Source organism: Rhagoletis pomonella, unplaced genomic scaffold (genome assembly GCF_013731165.1).
Source record: "Rhagoletis pomonella isolate Grant_MI unplaced genomic scaffold, Rhpom_1.0 Rhpom_scaffold_00001, whole genome shotgun sequence".
NCBI lineage: Eukaryota > Metazoa > Arthropoda > Insecta > Diptera > Tephritidae > Rhagoletis > Rhagoletis pomonella.
This window is the reverse complement of record NW_023458555.1, coordinates 45,827,454-45,855,405: the sequence shown is the minus strand read 5'-3', so window position 1 is coordinate 45,855,405 and position 27,952 is coordinate 45,827,454. Positions and strand designations below refer to the sequence as shown.

At 36.5% G+C, this 27,952-nt stretch overlaps 1 protein-coding gene across 6 annotated transcripts in view; it reads right to left on the bottom strand.

Annotated features, from left to right (window-relative positions):
• The window catches only part of LOC118744843 (microtubule-associated protein Jupiter), a 401,717-nt gene that overhangs the window by 153,463 nt on the left and 220,302 nt on the right, over nucleotides 1-27,952 (bottom strand). Inside the window, exons 1-2 of one of the 6 annotated variants that reach the window (XM_036478215.1) lie at nucleotides 7,676-8,050; nucleotides 6,438-6,759 (exon numbers count right to left, since the gene is read on the bottom strand). The exons of 1 other annotated variant lie outside the window; for it this stretch is intronic. In XM_036478215.1, coding sequence (XP_036334108.1) covers nucleotides 6,438-6,499 — 62 coding nt within the window. In that variant the 5' untranslated portion in view covers nucleotides 6,500-6,759; nucleotides 7,676-8,050. Of the gene's footprint in view, nucleotides 1-6,437; nucleotides 6,760-7,663; nucleotides 8,051-27,952 lie in introns of those variants that run through there. 4 more of the 6 variants (XM_036478222.1, XM_036478249.1, XM_036478239.1 and 1 more) reach the window with 4 other exon arrangements.

The window sequence follows — 27,952 nt, the reverse complement described above, 5'->3', positions numbered from 1 at the left end:
AAAAAATAATGAGATTCTTGGGGGTATTTTCAAATTGGTCTAACTAACTTAAATCCCAAAATTTTTCCGAAATGTTTTGGCGGAAGTCTTAAAATATACTAAATTTTATAATTCCTGTGGAAAACCTGCAACTTTTTGTGTGACGCACCCTAATGTATATACAAATGTACATACGTAAGCGTGTTTGCACGTTGCGAAATTTAGGTTGAACAAAATGCGCAAAAATCAATATTGACAGCTGACAGCCAACACTTTGGAAGGTGATAGGTTATAAACAGCGGACAGGGGGTAAAGGGTTAATGTTTTGACGAACGCTGGTCAGCAAAGATTCATTTTATATGAAACAGGGACGATTTTTACAACTAAAAAAGTTAAATCGATACCGTCAAAAACTGAATATGATAAGTAAACAAGTTCAAACCTTCAAGAAGTGTTTACGACTTCAGCTTGGAGTTGAAACCGCGTTTTTTGAAATTCCCTTTGCTTACGTATGTACATAAGTATGAGTCTGAAGAGATGTATCAGCTGTATTCAAAGTTGAGAAAGGTCCTATTAACGTCATTAAGAACGCAAAACTTCAGTCCAACGTACAATTGTAAACTGAGTACTTCATTCAAGCTGACATTGTAAACCGTTCCCCTTAACTTATTTTATTTTTATAAAAAAAAAAAAATAATTTTTTAGCAAACAACACAACCGACTTCAGTTCTCTTATAAAAATTTTGGAGTTCCGTTAATTTTTTCATGGTCCAATGTGGTAACATACATAAAAAAAATAAAAAAAAAAAACATTCTGACGAATTGAAATGCTTTTTTTGTAGTCGGTTAAAATTAAAAAAAAAATATTTTTTTTTTATTCTTTTAATTTTTTTAATAAAATTTAATGGTAAACCGCGATCGGAAAATTCGCATTCATACGATCATAATTATCCGATGATTTAAAAATATAAATTCTTAACCGAAATTTTTTTGAACGAAGAAATGAAAATAATCTGGACCTTAGTAAAAAAAAGTTTGCTTAATCCGTAAAAAAATTACCAAAATGAACCTAAAATTCTATTAAAAAAATTATTTGACTTCAGGAATTGAAATATTGCTATTGCCGATATTTTTTAAGCAATTTACGATATTAATATGGACTTTTTTTCAAGCAATTATAAACTAAATTTTTTTTGTTTGGATGGTTCGAACTTCAAGAGAATGTTTTATAAAACTTTTTTAGAGATGTTTAAGGTATTGATTTAAAAAGCATTTTCTTTTAATAGCAAGAGCATACATATGTATGTACATAGATAGTGGATAAATACCACATATTAAAATCAATATAAATTTTTTTTTATTTATCATAGGGACAAATAACTTTTTTTAAATTTGAGGCAAACCAAAATTCAGTTAGAACGTATTTTTTGTTATATTTCTTAACCAAATACTTTTGCGTGATTGATATATTGGTATATTATGTAATGAATTTGTTTGCTCGATAGGTGGCGCTCTAAACGGGGTATTACCAAAAATCACAAGAACCACTAAAATGTATAAACAAAATGTATCTAATTTTGCGAATAGCCTGTATTTAACAATTTTTACGCTGATGGTTGTAGCTATTTAAGGAGACCAGTAAATAAAAGACAATCTAGCATAATTTTGAACTCACGATGTGTTGCAGTGTCTTTCTGTTGAAAAGTTGACAATATTGATTATAATTTACTGCGTTTTAGAGCGGAAAAATATTAAAGTTTGGCATTTACCGTCCCAAAAGCCTCACCAAAAACCGGTTGCAAACTAGACGGTAAGGAATATGAAGAAACTTAAATATAGTACATCAGTAAATGGTAATCTGTTACCATATTTGGTTTGAAAACGTTCTGCTGTTTTCATGTGGGAGCTGGAAATTCGTTTCAAAATGCATCGTTATCCCTTTATTCTTCGGTTCTAATACTACGAGTATTAACATTTGTTTTCGAATATAAAGAAAAAGCTCAAGAGTAGATATACATTCTGTGGAATTTTGACGAAACAGCTTATCGACTTTAGAAGGTTTAACTTCATATTAAAAAAAACTAACTTCCTTTTAAAAATCTTAAATTTTTATTAAGCTTGTGTAAAATGGCATCTTAAACTACACCTGCGACAAATGACTAGTTAAAATATTATATGAGAATTCAACGAAATATTGCTTTATAGAGATAATTACCTAACTGGAGATAATTTTAATTATTATCTACCTCTGTAGTATACAAATTTGTTTAAAAGTGTATTAAAATCATTCGTAATAGAAGAAGCCGCCACACTACCTGCCGCTCTGATGGATTGACGAGACAGAAAAACAGACAGGAAGCCAAAAAATCATACTAAAAAAAAATAGATCGAAAACAAATCTCTAAATGCGTCATATTACCATAACAGAAATCACCCCCCTCGCCGGTGCAAACAACCACTTTCCACTTTCATTGGTCATCCATAACTTCGTGACATGAAAGTGACGTTTAGGTAAACCAAAAAACGTGCGAGCAACAGAAGTCGCGTGTTTCACAAGAACATCGCTTAAACCACCCGCCCAGCCTGGTGCTCTTCTTGCGCTGGACGCTCGCGCGAAAACACGCAATACAGCAATGAAGCGCCAGCTGACGAAGTGGACACAATACCTTTTAAACGTACAGACATAAATGAATACCGGCAGAAAGCGAGTTAAGTGAAAAATGACCGGCTGACGTATGAAGGCTCGCATATACAAAAATGTTGAGAGACAGTTGGTTTAAGCGGAAGGAAAGAAAGTAAAAAAGCAAACTTTTTAAATCCGACTACTACAGTGGACTCGTAATACAAAGTGTAGCCATATTAGTAAGCCACCCTCGCATGTCTGTACTTGTGGTAGGATAATAATGTATTTATAGTACTTTTCTTTGAATTCAAAACGGGAACGCTGCTGCACGCCCACTAATGAGCGTAGTAATGTTGCATTTTATACACACTCCACGAGCTTGCTTTGCTTACCGTAAAATTCGAGAAAAAATGCCAACTCAAAGGGGAGCAAGTAAGTACATGAAAAGCCTGTGAGGGTTAACCATATGGCTTATGGGTATATACCCTCTTCTTCGCTACTCTTTTGATTTCATCCTTACCTAGTTTTTCAACCATTCAAGTGCTGCTGCTGCTTTGTTGCTTTTTGTTACCTGCTTGCCGCCGACTGCTACATTTATCGGGGTCAAGTAGTTTGGTGGTGTGGGTGCGCGCACTCAAGGCATGTTTTCCCGCAGTTTGTGGCTAAACAAAAGTGTTAACATAAATACTACATACGCAGATGATAAGCTATGTATATAACTTTGTAGACATTGAGGGCGTTTAGCCGTTAGAGGGGTGTGTGTGTTTATGTTGTTACGAGTATACCTATTCGCTTTATATTGCAAAGATTTTATTACCGATAAATGTTGGTAAATGAATGTGTTTTTAATGAGCATTCAATCGATAGCCGGCAAAGTTATGTGGTTTTGTTTACCATGGAATAGGGTGGGGTTTTGGAAATTTACGGCGGAATGCGGCGCTATAAATGTAATAAGTTAATTATATGTACAATGTTTTCATAGGAAAATAAAGACAAAAATTAAAAGAGAAATGCAAAACGGCCTAAACTTAAAGGATATTATTTTCCAATTTTTTTCCAACCTACTTAATCTGAAAATTTTGTTCGATAGAAAAGTATGTATCATGATTTTCTACTTTTTCAGAGGAAAAATGCCAAGCTAAACGAAAATGCCAAAAACTTTTGTGAAAAATATTCCCTAAGTGGTCCGCAAACTTATTCGGTTATTAACAAAATAGGCCTGAAAAACTGTCGAATGTTTTGAAAAATCGCTGATTCCGAAAATCTACTTAATATTTTATTCTATGGATAAGTTTTCAAGATATTTTCCATTTACCGTTATTCGGCTTAAAACAAAAAGTGTTTAAGTGGTGGTGATGCTGTATCTACGAACCGATTTACCAATCTTAGGGCCGTTTTCTCATGTAAGCTGTAATTTTAAAGCTCACTTTATATTTAAAGGTTGCATTGAAATGTAAAAATGTGTCTAAAGTAAAGCATTTTATTATCGGTTTTAAATTGGTTTACAACCAAGAAACATACATACGTCAAAACCAATAATAGAAATGCTTAACTTTAGATACAGCTTTATTTCTTATCCAACCTTTAAACATGAAGGAGCTTTAAAGTTAAAGGTTACTTCAGAAAATGGCCCTTACTATGATATACGGCAAATGAAAGCTAAAGAAATTCAACTTTTCGACAGGTCTGATAGTTTCTGACAAATTAATTAATCATTCCAGATTTTTTTTTTATGGAAATATAAAAAAACACTTTAACAGAAGAAAATTAAAAATATAACAGGTTCTGTGTCAAATTTTTACAGTTGTGCCCGTTCTGTTATAAAAATATCAAGGCACTGATGAAGAAAATCGATGGATAAATAAAGAAGTAATGAGTAGTGGTCAAATAAAAATGCGCAACGAGCATAAAACCGTGCTACTAAGGTGTACATGGCGTATGAGCAGCATTATTTCCTGCGCATTTTTCATACAAAAAATTTTTGCGCATTTTCATTTGACCACTGATTTCTTCTTTATTTATGTAATGATTTGCTTCATTAGTAACTTGATTTGTTTGTAACAGAACAGGCAAAAACTAGAAGGATTAATTAATTTGTCATAAACTGTCAGTGTCAAGTGATGTATAGACGGTATATGGAAAATTTTGATAGCTTTCATTTGTCGTATTTCATTTTCAGTTTGTTAAATTGGTTCATGAGATATAAGTGACTAAGTGGAACCACCTTTTGTTTTATGTTGAATAACGGTACTTTGAAAATATTTCGAAAACGTGTCCATAGAATAAAAAATTAACTCAATTTTTGGAATCAGTGGGCGATTCTATATGGACAAATGATAGCGGCATCCGTGGAACAAAAATCAAACACAAATTTCTGATCCTGTATTATCGGGAAAAAGGAAAGGCAAGGGAAATTTTTCATAGATGAGGCACCAGAATAGTAAAAAAAAAATTAATTAAATTCTAAGTGGTCATTACCAGGGTTTGAAAAAAAAAAACATTTTTAAACATTAATTCGACAAAATTTTTACTTGAAATCGTAGAAACGTAGAAAAAATAAAAGGGTGCCTCATGATACTGATATTTTGGGGAGCGCCCTAATACATATGAATAATTTTTATTTCAAACTCATGTCTTCAGAGGCCTAAAGAAAACTTAGCGAGGAAGTTTTCCTTAGAAAAATTGAACGCCTTGCATCGTTTTGTAAAAAAGTTGCAAGTTGTATTAAAAATTCCAATTAGAAACGAAATTTTCCACAAAAATGTTAAGCAGAAAGTTTTACTAGGGCTACGCAAACAAGAATAAAATGCTATAACTAAATCAGAGTGTGCTGTCGTGCTTAATCTTAAATTTGGAATAGTGACAGACAGTGCGGAAAATTAACTTTTCTGTGACAAAATCAAATATCGCCAGAAGGAGAACAGACAACGAAATAAATTGTACGGTATTTTATAGTTTATTTAGGTGAGGAAGTATTCAGGAAAAATTGTGCCATTCAGTAAAAAATACGTTGAGCTTTAAAATTACTTTCAAAAATTGAAGTTTTGATTTTGGTTTTCATTTTTTAATCTGATACCGGTATGCAGAATCTTTTAAAAAGTTTTAAACATACGTATTACGAATGTTAATCAAGGGATCCCGGGGTCGTTAAATTTTTCTGCACACAACTGCTGACTTTTCTGACTCATTTTTTACTGCCTATATCCTGTTTTTTTTTTTTAAGTAAATCGAGCTAAAAATGACTGTGCATTGATGTTTAGAAAAATAAGGGTTAATATCCATTTTGAATCAAAGTTACTTTAATGCTCACAAATTCCATCTGTGTCCCATTTAGCTCGGCACAGTACATTTTTTCAGTAAAAATCTTATTAAAAAAATTATGCATCAGTTAAGAAAAATTAGACGTACATTCCAAAAAAAGTGATATTACTGACAGGAATTAATTTATCATTATAGTTTGTTTCTACCTACTTTCATGCGAAATGAAAATTACACTCTTTGATGTATGTATGTATGTATGTTCGTATGTAAGAATGACACAAAAAATGCCAATACAAGTGCATGTGCAAACTCGCAGTCAGTTGAATGAAAACTTTAATAGAAGCTTCAATTTTGTAAATTGGCTCGCTGTAAATTTTTTTCAAGCCCTTTCACTTTAATTGCTAGTTTAACGTTTAAAGTAGAATTGGAAAGTCACTAACTACCCAGCCCTGCCGACTTGCTAAGTATGAATGCTACATATAGGCACACAAATACATATAGCAGATTCACTTACATATGTATGTATGTATGTACGTAGTTAATCAGTTGTGCTAAGTGCTTGTTGCTTGCTTACCTCTTTTTAGTTTTGCCAACATTGTAAAGTTCAACATGTTTGAATGCAGCGTATGTGGCCATTTTCGTTGCTTATTTGTTTGTGTTGTTGTTGTTGCTGTTGTTTTTATTTAAATTTAATTGCACAATTGCCTCGTAAACACGTAATGATCGTTGAGTTGTCAGTAGTTGACGTTGATAATTTTGGACTTCCTTTTTGTAGCCCAAAAGAAAACTGGCCGGATGCTATGAAGCTATCTACCTATTTAGGTATGTACATATGTATGTATGTAGGTAGATAAGTGCTGTACTGGAAGTTTCTTTAGCTTTCTCAAGAAAGTAATCTAAGAGTTAAGCATGAAGAAACATATAGATGATTAAGTCTGAGGTGAGAATTGATGAGGGAGATGCCCATTTTTTGTATAGTACGTATGTATATGTAAATGATTGCAAACCAAGTGGAGGAATAGAAAAATTGCGAAATATTTCAAGGGTTGGGTCGACAAATAAAATTGGGTTTTATTACAAACTGTCAATTGCTTTAAATGTTCTTTCGTGTTTCTGTGTCATTGACGTATCCTTGTCACCAGTCTCATGTCAAGGACTGACCGTAAAAAAAACCCGGTGCACGCTTCTCGCGTTGAAAAGCAGGCCACCAACCAAGCAAGCCATCAAATACTCAACACAAATGGCGTGGCATTGGTGAACTCCTCCCACGCGGATGCGAAGTCGCGCTGTTCTAGTAAAAAAAAAAAAAATGTGTGCGTACACTTTTGCAGGAAGTCATAAAATCAATACAATTTCTGTATAGAAAGGTACGCCGACACATGCCGAGATATGCACAAAGGCTGCGGAGAGGAGCATGACAGCCAGAAAATATCCATTTGCTGCCATGGAATTTCGGCCAACCAACAACAGCAACGACAAAAGAGCGCCAGAGAGAAAGCACGCGCAGGAGTCGAGCAGACAAAAACAAGCAATCAAACAAATATTGTTATCCTTGAACAGGATGTGAGTGTGGCTATCGAAGCTGCAGCTGTGGGATGCTGAGATGCAGGCATTTCGCTGCAATAGGCAACTGTGTAGGCCGGTGTGCCGCATGGCTGCAAATCTGATACGACATCACCACCAAACATTTCGGTGATGCTATGAGGTAACACTTTTCTGTGGCAAGTCCTTTGAAATATTTCACAATTTTTCGCTGCAAACTCTTTTGTGTCTTTAATAGTTTTTCAGTTTTCAACTCACAAAGAAACGCACACTTTTAAATTTTAATTAATTTGTACGAATTTTGCTTTTATATTCCGTTTACAGATGCACACGCACGCAAAGGATATACTATGCAGCTGGCAACGCGGCAGGATAATACTTTTTAATGAAGCACGCGTCAAATATTTCTGTAGTTTTTAAGAAAATTCGCACGCGCTTTTGTTGTAAAATATTCGTTGCTTTACTTTGCGCCTTACTTTATTTATTAATTAAAACTTGGAAGCTTTCAAAATTAGTTTGCAATTTAATTTTTAAATACAATTTTATTTTTGCTATTCGTATGTATGTGTAAACTTTATGCGCTTTTCTTCTGATTTCCTTCGGTTGTGAACGTGACGATTTGAAGCTTTCGACTGAACCGTAAATGGAAAAGTGGAAAACGTTTTATATTATATCGATCCGCAAGACATGAGCGCGCATATAAGAGCGTACTAATAATGGGCAGAGAGTGCGGAAAATCCATGTCATGCCCCACACACACACACATACACACAAACGTACACACCCCACAAAGCCATATGAAGTAATGTTGGAGTACGCCAACCACAAAAAGAGAGTGGCAAAGCAGCAGTGGCAGGCAGAAGCCAACGACGACGACGACAACAATCGCCAGCGAGTCAGCTAGCCAACTTGTGGCCGAGAAAAGCCAACATGCGGAGCAACCACTGCAGTCAAAAAGCCGCATGGTAAACAATGTCCGCAGAGAAATGTAGCTGAGAATTTGTTGGTTGCTGTTTGCTTGTGGGATGAGCTCACAAGAGAGCATAGCCATGAGCAGCAAAGAAGCCAGATTTTTTATAGAAAAAATAATTAGAATTACATATCAAAATGTAAGCTACAAAATTATGCTGGAAAGTACCTCGAAGCAGAAATGAATATTCAAATAGTGAAGAGCCTTCTGAAGTTATATTATTTGTAAAGGCTGGTTTTCACTATGTTAAATTCAGTGGCATTTTTCGTCAAATTAGTGAAAACACATTGTAAAATGGGGTCAAAAAGCGGTTTATCGATTGATTTGGATCAGGATAGGTATATTTAGTCATGTATGTACATGCGCCAATAGTCATTGACCGATATCATCAGTGTTTTTGACACAGAGCAGTAAAATAACAGATATGTGATCATATCTTAGCCAAAAAACGCTAGTTTAGCAAGTTTTCTAAATCTTTCCAGGAATTCCATAAAATGTATACTTTAGAGTTGCCTGATCGAGAAAAATTTATTCCTGGATGAATTTAAATTACTTATCAGATCAGTTCTTCTATATTGAATTACTGTATAGTCCCCTACATAAGGTAACCAATCCTGTGAAATCCCCATCTCGCCAGGTGGGCCACTTAAAAAGTTATAAGCGAAAATATTTTGGTTTCCCCATAAGGCTAACATTACAATACAAATGTTTAAAACGTTTTTTCTCGAATTCAGGTTTTTTCGACTTAGGCGGTTATTGCTTATGACCACAGAAATTATCACATGAATGGGATGCGAAGAAACAAAACGGAAAGTTCCTAGCATCGAATAGTAAAATATTCCAGAATACTAAAATTGAAACTGAAGTTTCAAAAAAAAGACAACTTCATTAACCCTCAAACCGGCAAAACTGTAAGACTGGAATAAGTGGTATTGTCAAGTTAAATAAATTTTCTTTTCCGCACCAGATGTGAAAAAGGAAAGGCAGCCTCGAGGCGCCTACGCCGGTTAAGGTATAAAAAGCTATTTTTTAGTTTTTCATTAAAAGACATTTCTGTTAAAACGAATTTAAGAAAACATTATTACTCCTTTGGGTGGTAATCGAGAAAACAAGTTTTTTTTTTACATTAACAACGTAAAAACTTTGCAGTAAACCCCGTTCGAATCATTTGCATCAATTTTCCTAAAACACACCAACAGGCCTTATTCAGTATATATATCATTTGGTATTGTGCTCATCATTGATGGAAAAAATCACCATTGTCTTTATCAGTCAAATCCATTAGTAGAAGCTCTTGTACACCAGTAAAATCAGAAAATCGAAGGCCTTTTTGTATCAAAAATAAGAAAAAAAACAAACAAATCGTGGTACAAAGCTAAATAACATTGCTAAAAAAATGCTGTTTATATGAGTAATTTGAAATAGAGAGCAAAGGCCAAAAAATTAATATGAGAAGACAAGTTTTGGCATAATATGCATATCTGGCTTCAGGTCGCCTTTAAATTTTCACCACGATTTAACCACAATGGATTGTCGTTTTATAGTCATAAAAAATATACAGCGCAAAATACATTTTTTCCAGACCTTGATTACTTAGCTCTTCCAAGTTTTACTTTCACCGAAATACACATACATCTATCATCAAGACAAACCAAGAGCTTTTAAAATTAATAGCACTGCGTTAAAGGCTGCTCTAAAACAGCCAATGAAAATATCACGTTCTTAAAAACAATGGGGCATATTTAGAGTCGACTCTAAAGTTAGTTTCAGCTTTTTTAAAAAATATTCTCTTGGAAATTATGTCAAAAAGCTGTAACTAATTTTTGGAGTCGACTGTACTTTGACTATGAATATGGGCCAATGCTTATATTCGGGCTCGTTCTACAATTCACTTTCGAGTGAATTTCAACCCCTGCCAATTTGAATTCAAAGCGAACTTGACTCAAATTCACTCGAAAGTGAAATGCAGAACCTGCCGGATTTTTTAATGAAAATCCAAAAAAATATATATTTTTTTTTTTTAATTTTCGAAACCAATTAGCAAAATGGCAACACTGACAACGAAAAGCACCAGCAGTAGATACTCTTTCAAGAACATCAAGGTGAGTATATCAACTGCCCCAAAATGCGCTCCCACAAGCAACCGAAAAGTTCTCATTACACATCCAAAGCGAATGAGCAACAAAAACAAAAGCACACTCACTCGTGGCTGCAACGACATACACAGCTGATTTCAGCCAGGTCTGTTGTTTGGAGCTTCACGCAGTGGAGTCAGATAACAAAAACAAAGCAAACAACAATATACATATACAACAGCGTTGCCGGCACTAGCGCATATGTACTATGTATGTATATTGCTCATCGCTGGCAATTGTTGGGTTAGGTTGTGTTAGAAACATTTTCATAAAATTTAAACATATTGCTGAAGCATGCTGCTGGTGTGTGCGTTTGCAAGAGAGCATTCAATGCCGTTAGCAACATATAAAACGCGTGCCAATAGATCTAGCGACATGTTGCCAATGCGCACGATGAGTAATATTGTGTCATATATATCGTCCGTGGTACTGCAAAACGGTATATGTCTATTAGTATCCTTGACACTTACAAGGGCTCTCACTTGCAACGGTATGCATCTGCAAATCGTTACACCCTAAATAACGAATGACAAAACTGTCTACCTTTGGCTGATGAAGATGACCGATTGCCAGAAGCGATCAGATACAGATAACAGATCAATTAAGCAACACATTAATAAGTGACATAGAACGTTTTGCAGTATCACCGACGATATAGTGAACGATGCTTTTGTGTTTGGGTTGTTGTTGGTTGGTGTTGCACAAACTATTATTGTTGTTGACGACATGACAGTTCAATAACCGGAATATGGTGTCACGTTTTGTTGGCTTTGTTTCAGCTGTTGTTTTGTAAGATACCATATCTTGTATGTATGCAAGCATTCTTCGGTATTACTCAGATGCGTATTCGTGTGTAAAAATGTTACCCGACTGCGTGCGTGTGCCGTGTGGGCGTAGTGCGAGATGGGATGCAGTGCATTGTTGTTGGACTTGGCAAAACTGCATGCTGCAAGTGCGAATTCTTTGCAAATACATATGTACATAGTTAGTTGACATCAATTGTTTGTGGCGAATGCGAGTGTGTGTATGTATTTATATCAGAGCAGTACTTCGTTGTATTGCATACTACTCGTAGAATAGAAAATATGGCGAAAAAGCTCTTGTAAATGCAATGGAAACGGAAATGATCAATTGAGAAGGTTGGACCATATTATCCAGGCTACAATTTGCTGCAAAACGTGTGCCGAAAATTTAGTGCACTAGAGAACATGAAGGACAGACACCATTTTATATACATACTGTGCATAAAGGGTGTGTATACGTATGCATGTTACTAGGAGCCATACTTGAGAAATGTGCATGTATGGATTTAGTATTTCTGCCATTGGCCCATAAAAGGACTAAAGCAGGGATCACACGATTTGTATACTTGTACCAAAATGCCAAATTTAGATTTGTCCACATTTTCGCATTTAGATAGCGATGTACAAATGATTTGTTTTGCGATGAGACGATTTGGCTGCTAAAGATTCAAATGATTTGGCACACATATGCACACACCAGTAAAGTGACAAATATTGTCCACATTCACTCACACGATTTAACCATTTGGTCATAAATACCTAAACAGCTGATCTGGTGTCAACCATACTTTTGCATTTATGATTTGGTGAGATTTGAAGTGAAAAATAAATAATATAAAAAAAACTTTTTAATATACAACGCTTTTATAAATGGACTAAAAAGTAGAAAATAATATTTCTCAGTCCCATAGAATTTGTTTTGATAACTTTTGATTTTGAAATTTGAGCAAAAGTCATTATAAACAATCATGATTCAATTATTAAAGGTTTTGTAAGTAGCTTTTTTCTAAAATTTGGCACTCCCACCCACAGGGATGGTTTATGGAAGCAGGGGAAAAAGGGGAAGAATTCAATCACACTTCCTAAAATGGGAGCTAAATTCCATAAAAAGGTGTGGATAATAGTGAATGGTGGTATTTTAAAACAAAAACGAATTTGATTTAATTATTTAATTTAAACAAGCTTATTTGCATCGAATATAACCCCCGATTGTTATTGAAAATAAATATTTCTATGTTATACCAAACTTGCGTACGTCAGATAGCGCATAACTCGAGAATGGATGGTCCACTTTCAGCTTTTTTTTTGTTGTATTTGTTTGCCAGATGATGGATATGAAGAAGCTATTTGTTTGTGGAAAATATGCAGTATTTATTAAACAAAAAAAAAACGGCACATAAAAAAATTTGGAGCTTACGTTTCCTTCGCGGATATGGCTCGATTGTTTCGAATATGGTAATTCGAATTCTTTGATGTCGCACTTTTAATATTCTGGGGAGACTATACAACTGTCAGAATATTAACCATTCGCCGGGTTGCCCGAAAAAAAAATTTGAATGATTAAAAATATCAAAATATAAAAAAATATAAAAATTTTCGCCATAAAAAGGCGTTTGCATTGTTCAACTTTGCATTCTACTTTCAACTAATCGCTTTCAACAAAGTTGGTCGCCAGCCAACATTCGCCTCGTGCGTAAACCTTTTAAGTGTGCAATTACATACATCGCGCCATTGACTAAACCGAGCTGTCGTGTGACGATTGGGCCTATGGATGCGGTTTGGCAATATTATATTGCGTCAAAGCCTCATTCGGAGACACCAGGAGTGTATTGTGGAGGACAATACCTAAATACCTTCGTTGGCTCATTTACCAAAACCATTGCATGCTTTACTTTACAGCGACTTGGCAGAATCAAGAGGTCTCCACGAATATCGACAAATATATTTCGGCATTTAAGAGAATTTCGTCTCTTTAGCCTACATTGAATTTCTGTAGTCCCACGATGCTCACACATTTTGTCTTGTTGGCGCCAGCGAAAGAAGAACAAACATTTCTTCAAATTTAAAAAGTAAAAATTTCACTACTAACAATTTAAAAATGTTCTTAAAACTTGCAAAGATATTTGGAAAAGAAATATCACTGTTTTTGTTTTTAGGAGTATGGTGGGAGTGTCACTGATAAAATTAGAGCGAGAGAAAGTTTTTCTTACAAAACCTTTCATTATTGAATCATGATAAACAATCTATGAAATTGAAAATGAAAAACGTGGAGCGCATGCAATACAAAGCATTCGATTTAATTCACAATAGTCAAACTACATAACGTAGACCTAAAATTTCTACAGCGAAAGTAGAACTTTGAAATCGATTTTAAGCCGTCGTTATTCATATACCCACATACATACATACATATATTACTTTTCATATCAATTCAAGTGTATTACATGCGCCCCACGCTTTTCATTTTCAATTTCATAGATTGTTTATAATGACTTTTGCTAAAATTTCAAAATCAAAAGTTATCAAAACAAATTCTATGTGACTGAGAAATATTATTTTCTACTTTTTAGTCCATTTATAAAAGCGTTGTATATTAAAAAGTTTTTTTATATTATTTATTTTCTACTTTTTAGTCCTGTCTGAATAAAATTTTGCAATAGATATTAAAATAATTCAACGATATTAATAGAAAGGTGCACACACATGCATTTGCATATGTATGTACATACAACCTTCACCAATTAATTTTATTTAAAGAAATGGCGCGTCGTCTATTTCCGCTGTAGCAAACGTAGTACATAGGGCGACATCTAGATGTCATCTACCTCGCCCTATTCACTACAGATGTCGCCCTATGCACTATGCTTTTTTATAGGAACTTTTCAAAGCAAAGGTTTTTGGTGTCGGACACACAACATTGAAAGTTTCTGGATCCACAACATGGAAAGTTTCTGGACACACAACATTGCAAGTTGATAAAAGCGTTGTTAAAAATTATAAATACGCACAGGTACTCAGAATTTTGAATACACCCTCAAAATCTGGGCTTAAGGTAAGAAACGCGTTTTTCATAGGTTAAAGCATTTACTTGCTCGTAATTTTTTTTCCGATACAATATTTACCCCTCAATAGTTTTTTTGTGGTGAAATATATTTTTTTACATTCTTATCTTTTAAACTCACAGAGAAGTATCTTTCTTCAATTGTTTGCAGTTAATTAACTATTTGTCGGAGAAAATTAGTTAAGGTATCAAAATGTGCGTAATTACCTCGGCTTTCCATGGGAGTGTGAGATAGATTTAAAAAAAAAATGCACTAAAAAATCGCACCTTTTATTTTTATTTTTATTAACTTCATCTTTCATCTTCATCAACTTTAGTATAAACTTTAGGTACGCAGATATGAAAAAACTCGTAACTTCTACAGTTTTGGTGTTTACATTTTCAAATTTTTACAGCTTACTCCCTAAAGTTTGACAACTATTCAGGTTGAAAAAAAATAAAAATCAAACACGATGAAGTTAATAAAAAAATGCGATTTTTAATGCAAATTTATATTTTATTTTAATCTATCTCACACTCTCTTGGAAAGCCGAAGTAATTTCTCACATTTTGGTACCTCAACTGATTTTCTACGACAAATAGTTTATTAAGTGCAAACAAATAATAAAATTATAGTTTAAAAAACTAAAACCTCATTATTATAATTGCCATTCGTACTGTAATCAGGTATGTAACTTGAGATTAGAAATCGCTGCATCTTTTAGACGCATCAATATTACATAGTTACATCCCGAGCTAATAAAAGGAAGGTAAAAAAGAATATTCTCCGTGAGTTCAAAATTTCGGGATTTTTTTCGAGATTTTCGAATATCATGACGAAATAAAAAAATAGGTGTCTAATTTTTTTTGATAAAGAATGTAAAAATATATATTTCACGCCAAAAAAAATATTGAGGTGTAAATATTGTATGGAATGACCCGTACATATGCCATTTAAGAGATTCCTCCACCATGTCTTAAGATATATTAACAATTTATACATTATTGTAAGCAGCGCAATGTCTTATCTTAAATTGCATACATATGTTTATGTATACGTATTTTTCAGCGGGTAAACAGAAATAACGTTACGAGCAAGTATACCAAGGCTTCCCCCTATGAAAACCGCGGTTTTTGACCTTACGCCCAGATTTTGAGGGTGTATTTAATGCAGATTTTTCTGCTTGATTGGACCCACCATGCGTGTGAACCTCGAAAAAAATATAATTTTTTTGTCACACAGTGTAATTTAAATCGTCATTAATAATCTGTATATGCATGTATGTATGTATTTGTGTATAGCCAGCAAAATATCCGGCGATAGATCCGAAAACTGTAAGAAAGGTGAATAGAAAAGTACCAGGAATGGTTGTGAAAAGAATACTTTTCCGGTTGTGTTTTTGAAATTTTTCATTCTGAACTTCACATGTGATTTTTCATAGTTAATTATATATTTATAAATACTTTTTAATATGTTCGTGTGCCGGCATACGAACCTGGGACCTCATAAAAGCTTACAAAAAGTCGCACGCTTCTCTGCACACTCAGCTACTGCCGAATACGTATATGTACATATTTTCAAATGTTCAGTTTGAAGAAAGAATTATACAAAGCTATACAATGTAGTGGAGCAGAACAGCGAAAACCTTTGTGAGGAAATGGAGCGCGCGATATCTGATGTGTGCAATGAACACGGAAATTACAATGTCGCAAAGTCCAAATATACAAATATACGAATATACAAAATGTACTGAAAAGCTCGCGGATTTCAAAACTTAAGTTGTTTTAAAAACCATATTAAACATATTCTGAATTGTAATAGAAAGTTTTCTGGGTGAAGCGGTTGCTAATTAAACGCCAAATCTGTATTCCAAATCATTTAAGATACTAGAGACACTTCGCGACAGGCCTTTAGAGTTAGAAACTAAACTGAGCGTCAATTGATTGACTGAACCGGGCTCGTTTTAAGGCAGGAGGGGCATGGTTGCTCGATTGATAAATTTATGAACAGTGGTTGAGGTTGTCTAACACAGTTTACTAAAATCAATATAAAATAATCGTCGCAAATTGCGGGAGAATTAAAAACCAGTGTTAGACAGATATTTATACGTCATTAAATTTGGTAAAAATAATTCAATCTTAACTTTTTTTTTTCCATATTGGCTCTTCGAAAGTTGTAGCAGGCCAATTAAAATATGTATTAAAATTTAAGTTCCACATCTTATTCTACTTACAAAATTTGACATCCACGAAAATTTCAAAATTTTAAAAATTTGTTTAATTAAATGTTTTTTTTTTAAGTTTGACAATACTTTGACTAGAAATTTGATAAATTTTACATGTTACTGAAACTTATGTACATAAATTCGTAAACTCATAGCTGGGCAAAGTCAAAATTTTCTCAAATTTTTGCGTAAAAAATCATTGTTTTTAAACCCTGGTAGTGATAATTTTTAGGTATTTTTTTTTTATTTATGAATGTGGATGTCTTTATTCATTAGTTTTCGAAAACACCACGAATTTCTTGTACGATTTTCGAAACCCAGTTGAACACGAAAGCATAGACAGACGGCAGCTTTGATCTGCATCAACTCGTTGATTCGGAATTATCTCGGAAATTAAGTGCAGTTGATCCGGATTAAGTACTGCAGCTAGTCCTGAAGATCATTGCAGATCAGGGCCATTATTGATTACAACACTGACCAAAATGGCCAGGGGCTAGCTGTGGTTTGTTGTGAATGAAAAATAAACGAAGCAAACAAATCCAGCGAAAGTGGTCAAAGCTACGTACAACAATTCGGTAATACCCAGGTTGGATCCTGGGCCCGATTTCTAAACGTTTGCAATTTTTTTTTTAAGTTTTATTTTTTACTTTTTTTATTTTTTGTTTTATTTATTTTTTGCAAGTTTTTTTTTTTGGAAATTTTATGTTTTTTTGAAAGTGGTTTCTTTTTTAGTTTTAATTTTTGCAAGTTTTATTTTTTATCAAGTGTGATCATACATATATGTTATTTTACTTAATTTTTTATTTTATTTTTTTAATTATTATTTATTTTGTCATAAGTTAATTCAAAACTTTAAGAGTTCACTTTTATTTTGATTTCTATTAAAAACGTCCACAAAAAAAATTTGAAAATTATGCTGGCCGTAGGACTCGATCAACTGCGGCGCTAATCCATCTGCCAGTGCTATATGTTAACTAATTTTCTGACGAGTTTTTTGCGAAGCGGCGACGAAAATTCCGACAATGTCTAGACATATCTCAAGTTTGGTGAAGCATTGATTCCAGGACAACAGTGTCAAGCCTGACTTGACCGAAATCGAAAAGCTTTGGGCCGAGTTTAAGTAATCAGGTTTAGAGCTGTGGGAAAAAGTAACATGGGATTCCGGTTGGTATGTGCCGCAAGAAAATATTCGGCATTCAAAAAAAGTTTTAAGTTAATTGCTGCAAATAAAGGTGGATTTGCTAGTTACTGATACAAATCGCAGAAATATGCAAAGTTTTATTTAAATTTAATAGCAAACACTCTTTCCGCTTGATCTACTTTCACACCCAAGTTTTCCAACAAATAAATTACGGAGATTTACAGCATAATAGACCAGAAGGAAACTCCCACATAATTATTACAAAATTTATGGCCTACACTTTGTGGGTAACACAGATGCAGCAGCCAGTAAAAGGCTTAGTGATAAAATGGCAAGATATATGCGAACAAATGGGTAGGCAAGGAAAAGAAGAGTGTAAAGGAAAAAAATATAAGAAAAAACTACAGAAAAAAGTATGCAAGGCAAGCATGGCGATAGTTATGAAAACCAACTTCGCCCCCCCTGTATGACGCACAACAAATCTACATTGTTGCAAATATTAACATGTGTAAATGGTACGCCCCAATGGATTTTATGCTGCAAGCTTCCGCTGCAACAAAACCTAGGCCAAAAGCAAACAAAAAGTGAAGTAAAACATAAATAAATAAAAAAAACCAAGAAAATGCGGGCGACGACGATTGAGTGTATGCAGATTGCAGACGGCTTTATGAAAATGAAAATGCGTTTTCCATTTTACTTCGCAGCAGAAAAGTGCGCAAAAGTCTTAATGTAGTATGTAACTAGCGCAGCAGGCTGTAGGCTGTCGCCATGCATGTATTGTATTAGATGCATGTAAACACGATTCTCGGCCTCACACGCCCACACATGCCACCACCCGCGCACACTCGCCGACCACCTTTATTTTCACCTTCCACACCGGGCAGTCGGCCAGCCAGCCAAGGCAGCTAAACAGCGAAAATTAGTGCACAATTTAACCCACAAAAGGCAGCTGCTTGCTGCAGCTATTGAAAGTAAAATTCACAGCGCTGCAATACTCATCTGCATACATAAGTATGTTTGCATATTCCATGCTGCCGCCGCCGCCCATCCACCGTCCAACCCACGCGCTTTAGGCGTTTTTATGCAGATAGCTATTTGTTTGCAATTTTTGCGCCTATGGCTTTGGCAACACTTAAAACGAAGATGCAGCCTGGCGGGCGGAGCGGCAACAATCAACAGCAAGTGATCTCTTTGAATCAACAGCGTGTGGCATATAAATCACTTTCATCATCAACAAAGGCGGTGGTGCTGGTGGTGGTGGTGGTGGTGGTGTTGGGGGAGGTCACCGAAGCGGTAGCAAACAATGACACAGCAAGTCATAAAAGTTTGGCAGCACTCTGAAATTTAGCTGCAATAACAGATGGGGGAACTAAAAGCATGCGAAAAGTAAAAAAATAAATAAATAAAAAAACATAAGTAAAAACAAAAACAACAACGAAACGGATATCCAAAACATCCACATAAGTGGTACCTACTAAGAAATATAAGCAAAAACAACTATGTAGCAAGTATGTGACTAGCCGTCAGTAGCGCTCCAAAATTGCAATTTGGTGCTTCAGTTTTTTGCTAACTGAAAAAATATATATTTTTTTATAGGAACAGCGCTAATATTTTCGTGTCATTTGGCAAACTTAAAAATATAACATTTATGACTTTTGTCAAAAAAAAAACCCCCGAAATAATTACTTTTACTTATGTATACATATCGCATGTTTATTTGACCATGTATGTGCATTGTCTTCTAGTGCAATATTGCACTAGCTGCATACATACATGGTCAAATAAACATGCGATGTGTATAAGTAAATGTGCGCTCCATTATTTCGTGTTTTTTTTTTTTACAAAAGTCATAAATGTTTTAGTTTTAAGTTTGCCAAATGACACGAAAATATTAGCGCTGTTCCTATAAAAAATTTATATTTTCTCAGTTATGCCGAATTTCCGCTAGGCATTGAAATGACAAAAAATGTATGCCATTTAAAAAAATGCCATGAGGAAATGAACTTAATGACAATTTCACATAATCACACGATAATATTTTAATGCCCAACTTTGTCATTTGCATTAGCAAAAAATTGAAGCACCAATTGCACTATACTTCTAGTAATATCAGAATAAAAATGTATCGCAAAATGTGCACAGTATGTATGTATATTAGAGTGATCTAACATAACTAGCCTAACAAATTTATGGCCTTAAGATAACTTATTTACTGAGAAGAAAATTCTCCCATTAGGAAAAACTTGTATTCCAATTTTAAAAGGTGTCGCACCGTGAACTTTTTTCGTGACAAATTCAAATATTTGGAGAACGAGAACAGCTAGCGAAAAAAATCGATAGCTTCGGATTAAGGCTTTTGAGATGGAGATGTTAGGAAAAACAATTTCGTTGGATGATAAATGGGTTGAGGATTTTTAAAGTCGGCATTTTATTTTTCTTAAGCCAATATTTCAGATCTTATCTGACTTAGCAACGCGGACGATTATAACGTAAACAAACAAGTGCAATCCACTAGCTTCGGATAGAGGCTCTAAAGCATTTGCGAATGGACTAAAAATTCGCTATTGCAAAATGCTTGGCTAATCCAAGGACCACTGCTGTCTTACCTTCTCAGTGCCCAAACTCCGTCTTCAAGCAGCAATATTGACCATATCCGAAGGTAACCGGGTGATGTTTCCTTCAAATCAGTAGCAAAGAAGGTAGAAAAGAAGCTATAACTGACTCTGAAGGTATAACAGCGTCGGAACTACAGATGGACTAAATATTTAATCCCGATTCCGCTCATCCCGAAATTCGATTTTTAAGTCCCGAACCCGCCCATCCCTACGTTTTTCAGAACTGTACCGCGGGTCCCGTGGGTCCCGATATCTATCCTTAAAGCAGGCTACAAACGGACAATAAATTGAAACGATCGGTTGAGATTTCTACGTGTGTGGCGAGGTTTGCGAACCGATCGAAGGTTGAATGTTCATGTCTTTCAAATTAATTTTAAATAATAAAAATAATAATAAAAGATCTGGCGTCTTCCTATAATCTTTTATTTTTCGTCTCAATAAAACATTAAATGTGCATATTTCTAACATCGTTTTTAAGGAAGATTTTGTGAATTTGCGGGGATTGCGGTTTTATCGCGAGTGTCGGTAAAGGATGTTGATCCCGTCCCGCCCGCCATATTTTTACAGGTCTTTCCGATACCGCCCATCCCGGCCAATTTTAAATCAGTACCGTGGGTCCCGCGGGTACCGCTATCCCGCGCCCATCTCTAGTCGGAACCCTCTCAGCCGCTAGGAGCATTCTTGGTGGTGTGTGGAAGGGTGACAGTGATTGTTCTTTGTGAAGTCATTTACACCTCGCAGAACCCACACACGGGCTTTCCATGTCAAAAGATATCATATATCCAACTCTTAACTTTTTTAAACGGATAACCACCGAGAAAGATGGAAGGGAGGAACGCCTAAAATAAGTCAACATATAGAGAATGTCGGATACATAAGGTCAGGTTTGAACTACTTGAAATACTGCAAAGTCCTTGTGGCTATGACCAAATGGGCGACGTGAAGCTAAAAAAAATACAAATCACGGTACTGCCTTTGACCGCCAAATTTTGTGTAATCGAATCGATACTTCAAAGAGACCGGTTCTGTGCGAAAGTCACTGTCATGATTTTCCTGAGCTTATGTGATTACTACATGGCATTAGAAAGAAACAGCGAAGGAGAACGAAAAGCTTACATTTTCTCAGATAGCCAAGCGGCACTTCTGGCTCTTGTTTTACCGGTAACAAAGTCTTAAATAGTCAGAGATTTCAAATGCACTTTAAGCTCGACGGGCGAGTCAATAGATATCTCCATCATCTGTGTTCCCAGCCATACGAACATATTCGGAAATGAGAGGGCTGGTGAATTGGCTAAGGCCGCATTTACAATTTCCATGTGCGGCTGATACGTTGGAACAACCTTCAAACCTGCAAAACAGTGAGGAATATATGACCGATTTATGACAAACAAAAAAACAAACCAAAAAACTTTTAAAGCGTGGCGTGCATGATGATTACGGGAGCTTTACCACCGACGCCGACTAAAGCCCTAGAGACCTTCCTTCACTTTCTACGAGTGGACTTATATGGTAAACTTCAGGCAAGCTGTAATGCTATTAGATTAAATGCGCTAATCAAATGGAGTGACACGAGCTTTGGACACTTTAAAATTTTGGAAGATCTTCAAGTAGACTTCAGGCGCCTGGACTTCACAGTCCCGCCTACTGGAATAAAGAACCACTTCCAGGCAAGGATCCCCTCAAGTAAAGAATGGCAAGAGGATTCGATCCTGATCTCGTGTTCTGACTCAGCAGCCATCTACACTGATGACCCCAAGTTGGATCTGAAGGTAGGAAGTAGGCTATACTCATAACAACTCTCACTTATGCAGCCTTAGTTTTCGTCTAAGAGATCCCTGTAGCGATTTTCAAGCTGAACTAACAGCAATAAATGAAGCTGCAAGGCAGCTGATCGATTCTATTATTAGCCTGTAGGCGGTAATAGTTTGTTCTGATAGCCAAGCCAAGATATTATTATTATTATTATTATAGTTGTGACAAATATACATCGAAGATTGTTATGTAAGGTAGACGTAGTATTAATGAACTGGCAAGATGTTACGTCATCTGGATGCCATGCCACAAAGACATATCAGGACACTGTGTTGCAGATGAGTTAGCAAGGGAAGGAACCTTGCTCTCTGCAATCAGTACAGCTCGTAATGCGGGCATTCCGCTATCTTCTAGCCAACTCTGGCTTGAGAATAACTTTATCGAAGGGGCAAATATAAGATGGTCTGCGGAGCGTACTTGTAGGATAGCAAGACATATCTGGCGTAAGCTGGACAAGCGTAGATTTTGCCCTCTCCATTTCTAAGGTAATAAAAGGGACATATGGAGTCTCAAATATGGCATCGAACGGACCAATGGTGGTCTAAGTGTGCCCTTTTCCTTAGGTAAGAGGGCAGCCGAGATAACCTGACCTAACCTAGTTTCTGAACTGTGTCCCCCAAGAAAAATATTCTAGGTATTCATTGGCTGTATAATTAAATAAATCTTAGTGCTAGCTTATTTTATAGTAGGCGTGTTTTATTTGCTAACAGCTAAACTTCTCGTCAAATAAAACACGCCTAATATCAATCAAGAAGGCGGAAGAAGCAAACCAGCAGAAGTCTATGGAATTTCATAACATGTGAATACCCTTAAGGTACATACACACAAGCATTCGCGCATATTCGCGAAATACATTGCGTATGTGTTCGCATGCAACTTAACACCAAAAGGTCGTACATGAAAGGCATAAAAGCTAGCTTACACATGGCAAAGCACAAACAAATACAAATATGTACCCATACTGGTATTTAGTATGCACACAAGTGCAGCACTCATACCCGCGAATAACAGGACCCGCATTTGTGTAAGTTGCACGCACTCAAATGCGCCTGGAAATTGTATGCCAGAGCTTGCACAAGAGTTATATTTAGAGTTTTGCTAAGTGAGAATGGAGCGAATAATTTAAATAAAAATAAGCGAAGAGCGACGATTGTATTGAAGAATGCCAGAAATTGTCATGTCGACAGTCGGGAAGGCAGATGTTGAGTGAGAGGTGGGCAAACAGAAACAAACAGGCAGAATGCCTAGCGGCCCACTAACGTACAAAACAACCGCCGCCTAGTTGTTCCCTCCCACTTTGCTTTCCTCCTTTCTGTCTATTTTGTAGTGTCGAGAAAGCCTGCTTAACAAGAACAAGTGTTCATTTGCAAAGTGGCAAACAAAAATAGATGCAGAAATATATGTATGCGTAGACACTGTGGCACTCTACAGCACAGGTAGGTGAATGCATCATTTTATGGAGTGTGCGTAGTAGAAAAAAACGCATGGTTACATTGTTGGCGGCAACAGCAGCAGCAGCAGCAGCAGCGGTATCGTCATCAACACCAGCTGCTGGAGGCGAGCGAATGGTGCGTTAACACTTTGTGAGTAGGTGACACGCAATAGTGGGGTGGGCAGCAGCTGTGGGCTTTGGGTGGGTAGGAAGACATTGCGGAGCTTGATATTATTCTTGCGTGTCAAGTGTCATCATAGTATGTGTCTAATCTCTTTAGCATCGTTGTGCAATCCATAAGTGAGCTGACATACAAACAAACAAACAAACACACATATACATATGTACATATGTCAGCATGTACATACATAGTCGCACGAATTTGTATACTCATCATACAGTGTTGCGTCGTCGTTGCTGATATTAAGTTTATTTATAAATGTGCCTGCATGTAGTCATCTGTTTGCGGCTGTAGACTCTCATTAACCGCTAATGAACTTTTGTGTGGCGTAGAGATTTTCTTTCATTTTTTGTTTATTTCCATAGTTTGCTCTGGCGTTGCGCTTTTAAACGAAAGCAAATGCAAACAATCTAACAAGTTTCGCTTTTAATTACCATAGATATGTACATATGTATAAAGTAGTTACGTATGCATACGCTTCCTAATGGATTTTGTTGTAGTGCACTACAGTGCAAACCAGTGATGGAATTCTAAAATTCAAAATTGTGTCAAATTCAGGAAAATTTTCCTAAATGCAATCGAGAAAGTCGAAAAATTACGCTGGTTGATTTTGATGAAATCTCTGTAAATTTTCCACCAGCCTATGGAAGTTATATCCGAGGAAGTTATGTCGGTTAGCCTATCAGAACGATCTAGTATTTTGTACGCCACAACTTTATCCCTAACAACGAAAGTGACTCCGTGGTTAAACTGGCCCCGATGAACTCTTTCTCCACTTGGACTACCCTTAGGGATGAGTGGACTGGTAGTATAAGTTGGTAGGAGGCACCGGTGATGGAGTGGTCTTTTGCAGAGAGTACTTTATCAACCTCAAATAGTTATAAGCTTTCAGATCACCACAGCTTTTTTCTGGCTGAGATATGTAGCTGCCAATTGGCTACGCAATTATGCGATGTCGGCAAGGTAGGTAAAAAAATGCTACCCTAGTAACTAAACGGTAAACCTAGACGAGGGCCTGGACCTCTCTCTCGGTTGCGTCTGTTTATTATACCCGAGCGCACTTGTGCACAAGGGTATTATAACTTTGTTCACATAACGGTTGTTTGTAACAGGCAAAACGAATCGAGATAGATATAGACAAATGTATACATAAATGATCAGGATGAAAAGAGAAATCGATTAAGCGGTGACTGTCTGTCCGTCCGTCTGTCCGTCTGTGCACACGATAACTCGAGTAAAAATTTAGATATCTTAACGAAACTTGGTACGTGTACTTCTTTCGGGCGTAGGACGGATGGTATTGAAAATGGGCAAAATCGGACAATAACCACGCCTACCTCCCATATAACGGTAATTTTCAGAAATACGAAAACTGCGATATTTTAGTAACTCCTGAAGATTATTCACTCAAAATTGATATTTGCAATAACTTTTAGACGAAAAATAAGAATATTAACATTTTTTTGAAAATGGTTACATGTGTATATCTTGGCAAACACTGCACCGATTTCTTCTAAACTTGGCACAGTTATTGGCCTTGGTACTGGATACCAAATGGCCGCAAATTTTAAAAATCGGACCAATTGTACCAAGCTCGGTATGGTTATTGCGCTTGCCACATAAAAGCAAAACATTCAAAATTATTGAAATCGGACTAAAATTACGGCTTTTCATATAACGGTAAATTTTAGAAATGCTCGAAACGTCAATATTTCGAAATTTAAGGACGCTAATTTATTTAAAATTGATACACCCCGGCTTACCATGTAGCGGTAGCTTTCGGAAAGGTGAAAAGGCATATATGTAATACTTGCGCCGGGTATTTAATGTTCGGCCCCGCCCGAACTTAGACTTTCTTACTTGTTTTCTAGTTAGATTTATGAGGGGGAAAAGGGAGACTACGCGTACCTCTCGACTACTTGTGGACTGCTCTTGGACACCAGGACATGCGTAATTGTACGGTTTTTGGGGTCAGCGGTGGACCATAGGTGGTCAAGGGATCTTGTTATGCTCGCAAAGCCACAACTCTCAATTATTGTAGGTGTACTGGCACGACACCGACCGATGGGCATTCACGCGTGGCGAGGCTACGGTCTAAAAACCTTGGATCGTACTTTTGTACTGGTCTTGCGGAGTTCTCTGGCACCTAACACTTGAAAGGTGCGAAACTGGTTCTTGTCACACACCGTTTCTTTTTTCCTTAGTTTGGAACGGATGAGAGTGGTTCAAGTGTGCTCCTGCTAGCTGAAACCACCTTACAGTTACAGTTGAATCCTATAGGTGGCACTGGAGGTGAAATATTTTTCAATGTTGTATCTAGGTATTTAAAGTTCGATTTCGGTGGTGGTGGATTCGAAAAACTGTAAACAAAAATTCCACTAATGCTCAATGTTGGTCTTTATTAAAAGATATTTAAGAGTTGTTTTTTTTTAGTTCTTTAAAGTTAACATTACCCAGGCCATCTGTCATATCCAGCGATATCTAGGCCGAAGTGTTTGAAAACTGGACCCCTCGAAACCATGCCACCCATAGAGAGCCATATCATAGTCCCCATGCTTTGTTCTACCATTTATCAGCAGTTGCCCGGCGCATAGCGGTCTGAAAGTGGCACAAATTCCAAGTTTTGAAATGTGGCAGCCCTCACGAGGGGTATGTCTACTGTGTTACCACATTACACAAATTCTTTTAAGGGTTGTTGCAGGTTATGTTAAACTAAGCAAAGCTCTGGGTGCTCATAACAAAGTTCCGCAGGCAGCGGATTACCACTACCGACATCTTTTCGGGAGTGTTAATGAAATCGGCACCGAGGTGCTTAAACCTTAGTCTAGCGAATGCTGTGCAGCTGAGAAGGAAGTGCTGAGATGATTCCATCTCGTCTTTCAGACAACTTCGGTAGTAAGGATCCTTGCCGATATTTAGTCCCACCGCGTGGGTTCCTAAAGGACAATGTCCGGTTAGGACACCTGTAAGAATCGACAGCTGGCGCTTAGCTAGGTGCAGAAGCTACCATGACCGCCTGCGGTCAAAAGCCGGCCAGAGGGATCTTGCAACTTTGCATATCCGGGTTTTCGCCTAGCGCTCGCTGAGCCGACTGTGAGCCCATCTGTCCAAGGGCAGGCAGCAGGTTGCCAACAGAACTCCTATGCCCTCCCTGTCCGAGATGATGGCCTCGAGGGTGCGCTGCCTAGCCAATTCATCAGCCCAGCAATTTCCAGTTATGTCACGGATTTTCACATTTTACTTTTGCAAGGCAAACCCTTTTGGCACGCAAACTATGTCTGAGTTGAGTGCTGCTTTTGACGCTGCCAGTTAGACGTCACGAAGCTAGCCAAGGGCGTACGATATATGTATATTCTTTTTCGGCCAGCGAATCTTGAGTGGTTAGAGGTGTATACATCCCATTCGTCAGGACGCAGGTTCGATGCCCAGTCAATCAAATGATAGGAAAAGCTTTCTCTTCCTTTATTTCTTATTATAAACTCAATCAAAAAAGTTTACAAGTCTAATCACTTTGTATTATTTAATGCGTATATTATGTACTTACGTATATTCAAGAAAAAGGCATCCAAAACAATTATAGATAATAATAACAATAATGACAACAATGATCACAGACAGACAGCGCAAACAAGCAACAATCGGCCAAAAAGTTGAGTGGATGCTAAATTGGCAATGTTGCTGCTGATTATTGCTGGACTTGCACCATTAACGATACAAGCTGAGTTGCAAATAATATAACTTGTAATGGTGCAATTTGTACGGCAAAAGGAAAAGACAATTACAAAACTAAAATAGTTGCGAAAAGAAAAACAACTTCCGAACTGTCAACCAACATAGGCAAGTGCAAAAAGAAAATACAAAAATATATCAAATTATCAAGAAAGTGACCACAGCAAGAAATGCGCCTTCGGACGATGGAGTAGCACAGGCGAAATTGTAGCAAAAAAAGTGTTGTAATTATGGTCATTGTCGCTGGTAATCAGTAATTAGTTTTTCGCAGACCGCCTGCTAAGCCAACTAGCACTAGCTTGTAGCGGGCTGCACAGAAGCTGGCCGCACCCGGCTGAAGTAGAAGGAGGAGTAGGCAAGTAACGCCCGTGCCACGTTCATTGCCACTGTCATTGCCAACGACAGCCAGTTAGTCCGTTGGCAAGGCGGACCACAATGAAGTTTACCTGTCTATTCACCCCTTA